At 48.9% G+C, this 2,466-nt stretch overlaps 1 protein-coding gene across 1 annotated transcript; it reads right to left on the reverse strand.

Annotated features, from left to right (window-relative positions):
- Positions 1–65: 65 nt before the first annotated feature.
- Positions 66–2,204, reverse strand: LOC117496511. The gene is made up of 2 exons (XM_034148190.1): positions 1,164–2,204; positions 66–260 (listed from the first exon to the last, which is right to left on the reverse strand). Exons 1-2 carry the CDS (start codon positions 2,202–2,204, stop codon positions 66–68), a joined length of 1,236 nt encoding a protein of 411 aa, XP_034004081.1.
- Between the last annotated feature and the right edge of the window lie 262 nt (positions 2,205–2,466).

The following is a 2,466-nucleotide window of genomic DNA, read 5'->3' on the forward strand; positions in this document are numbered from 1 at the left end:
CTGGGACGAGCTACACCAGACTCCAGGCTCTGCTGTACCTGCAGATCTGCAGCAATCTGTTTGTCTCAGGCCATTCTGCGTGGCGGCTGCTTCACAGGCTGCCCAGGAGTAGTCTGTATGTCGTGCTGCACTAAGCTGGTGCGGCCAAGGTCAGTGGGCCCGGTGGAGAAGACATCACCGAACCTCCGTAGCACGTGAGCTAGCCCGGCTCTGTCCTCCTCAGACAGGTGAGCACAGCTCTCTGCATACATGTCCTGTAGATCAGGGGTTTTCAAAGTGTGCGAAGGTGAGCCTCCCCTCAGAGAATATAAGAACAGCCGCGCCCCCCCCTCCCAATTATTATTGCTATTATTATTATTATTATTGTTGTTGCTATAATGCAGGGGTATTATTATCCAGTGGAATGCCCTTACCTACTGGCCTAGTTAAATCAAAGTGGTTACTTATTTTTGTCTGGGCAGTGTAGTTTTACACACCATCTTATTTGACTTTCTCAGGGCAGACCCCCACAAAGAAAAAAATATATGTACACACGTAAGGTCATCATCTTAACAGTTTTTAATGCTCGAGTCATCCGTGAGCAGAGCATCAAGTTGGCATGCCTATTACAGCTGAATGCGGCGATTACCATCTTGTTCAGCAAAACGCCTCACAAACGTATTAACATCCAAAGCTTTAGTGCGTTTTGATTCAATGCTGAGCACAGCCAAACTTGACAGTCTCTTCTCTGTCATTGTAGACCGCAAATACCTTATTCCTTCCGTGTACTTGGGTCCGAATGCTTCTCGTTTTCTGCCGCCCGTTCAAATGAAATCGCCGCCAATCACATTTCCTCGCTCGCGCCAGGGTTACAAGGCTCGCGTCTTGTGCTGCATTCACTTGCCCTCGGACATCAGGGATTTTCTCTGATAAATGTCCGATGAGCCACAACTTTTATTTCAAAACAAAGCTGCCAACTGGGGTGGCCAGACGCTGTCTCCTCTCTCACTTTAGGTAACTTCACTAAAAATCGATCCATGTTGCCGCTCGCATAAAGTTAGCTGAAGTTAACGAGCTAGATTTCATTGTTTCTCTTTATTTTTTTCTCACGCTGCGCCTCCCCTGAAGCTCTCTGGCGCCCCCCAGGGGAGGCGCGCCTCACACTTTGAAAACCGCTGCTGTAGATGACTGGGCACAGATATAACAGGAAAGTCATTGGGGTCTGATGTTACTGGGGACTTGGTCGGATGGAGATCCACTTCTCCCAACACCTCCGCTGGCTGAAGAACTCCGACCACCACCCCTCTCTTCAGAGTAACAGATGCAGGACCAGGATTGTAAATCCGCATGGGAATGTTGGAGGAATGCCGGGTCTGTACAACAATGTGGGCTGCCAGGACGTGCTGTCTCTCAACAAAGCCTTTAGTGGGGGTCAGCATCATATCTTTGTTAACAGCAGAGCGGAGGCGGGCAGTACCAGGCACCACATACTCACACCCCGACTCCAATACTGTTGTGCGGGATACCCTGACGAGGTGCACTTCAGGCTGTCTGCTGGGTTTTGAGCGAGGCACTCTCTCACCGAAGAGGGTGATTTCCCTGCGACCATAGTCCAAGTGAGCATGTGACTGCAGCAGAAAAGGGTGCCCCAGGATAACCTCTGTATTTTCAGCTGTGTCTGCTATAATAAAGTTCACATTGGTTACCTTGCTTCCGGCTTGAACTGGCAGGTTGACTTCCCCTCGGACAGCGATGCCCTCGGGACCGATGCCTTGTAATACTTGTACGATGGATGGCTGGATTTGAGGCCTCGATTCAACAGGAATGGCGTTGAAGTGGCGGAGGGGGAGTACATTCCTCCGAGCGCCAGAGTCGAGCAGAGCACACAGTTCATGTCCCTGTATCAGTATCCGGATACTCATGTCATCATCAGAGCCTTTATTGCATGTGACCACCGTACCTGAGTCAGGAGCTGGAGTGTTATTAGGTGCATGCTGTTTGCGTTTTCGGGAAGAGGGACAGTTCCTTTGTATGTTCCCCACACCAGAGCAGTTGTGGCAGATGACTTCTCTAGAGTTCATTTGTACAGGTTTAGCTCTGTTAGGCGACCACTGCTGGTTAAACCTCTGTGCTTTACTCTGGGTGCTTGCGGGCTCCGCAGCCCACTCTTCAGCCACCCCGAAAGCCTCCATACAGGCGGAAACATTAGCATTTTCGTGCACCATAGCTGCCCTGGGTCTCCGCTCGATTTTGACTATAAAAAGCGATTGGAATCAAACATAAATCACACTTACAACACAGATCAGTGGAGACATTTTATTATTATTACTATTTCGTTTTTCTTTAGTTGTTTTTCCGTTACATTGGAGTATGACAGGTGAGGCTCTGCCTCCCCTGCCTCCACTGACTACACGTCGCTGTTCTACAGTATTGTTGTTTTATAGTTATTTGTTAATGTAACCCAATTTGTGTTCTTTGAAATTGAAA

Source organism: Trematomus bernacchii, unplaced genomic scaffold (genome assembly GCF_902827165.1).
Source record: "Trematomus bernacchii unplaced genomic scaffold, fTreBer1.1, whole genome shotgun sequence".
In the NCBI taxonomy this organism is placed as follows: Eukaryota; Metazoa; Chordata; class Actinopteri; order Perciformes; family Nototheniidae; genus Trematomus; species Trematomus bernacchii.

Excerpts from the sequence above, each read along its gene's own strand:
- LOC117496511 (XM_034148190.1), bottom strand. The coding sequence starts at position 2,204 with ATGGTGCACGAAAATGCTAATGTTTCCGCCTGTATGGAGGCTTTCGGG. Across the intron at positions 261-1,163 it reads TTATATCTGTGCCCAGTCAT|CTACAGGACATGTATGCAGA; the intron begins CTACAGCAGCGG and ends AAAACCCCTGAT.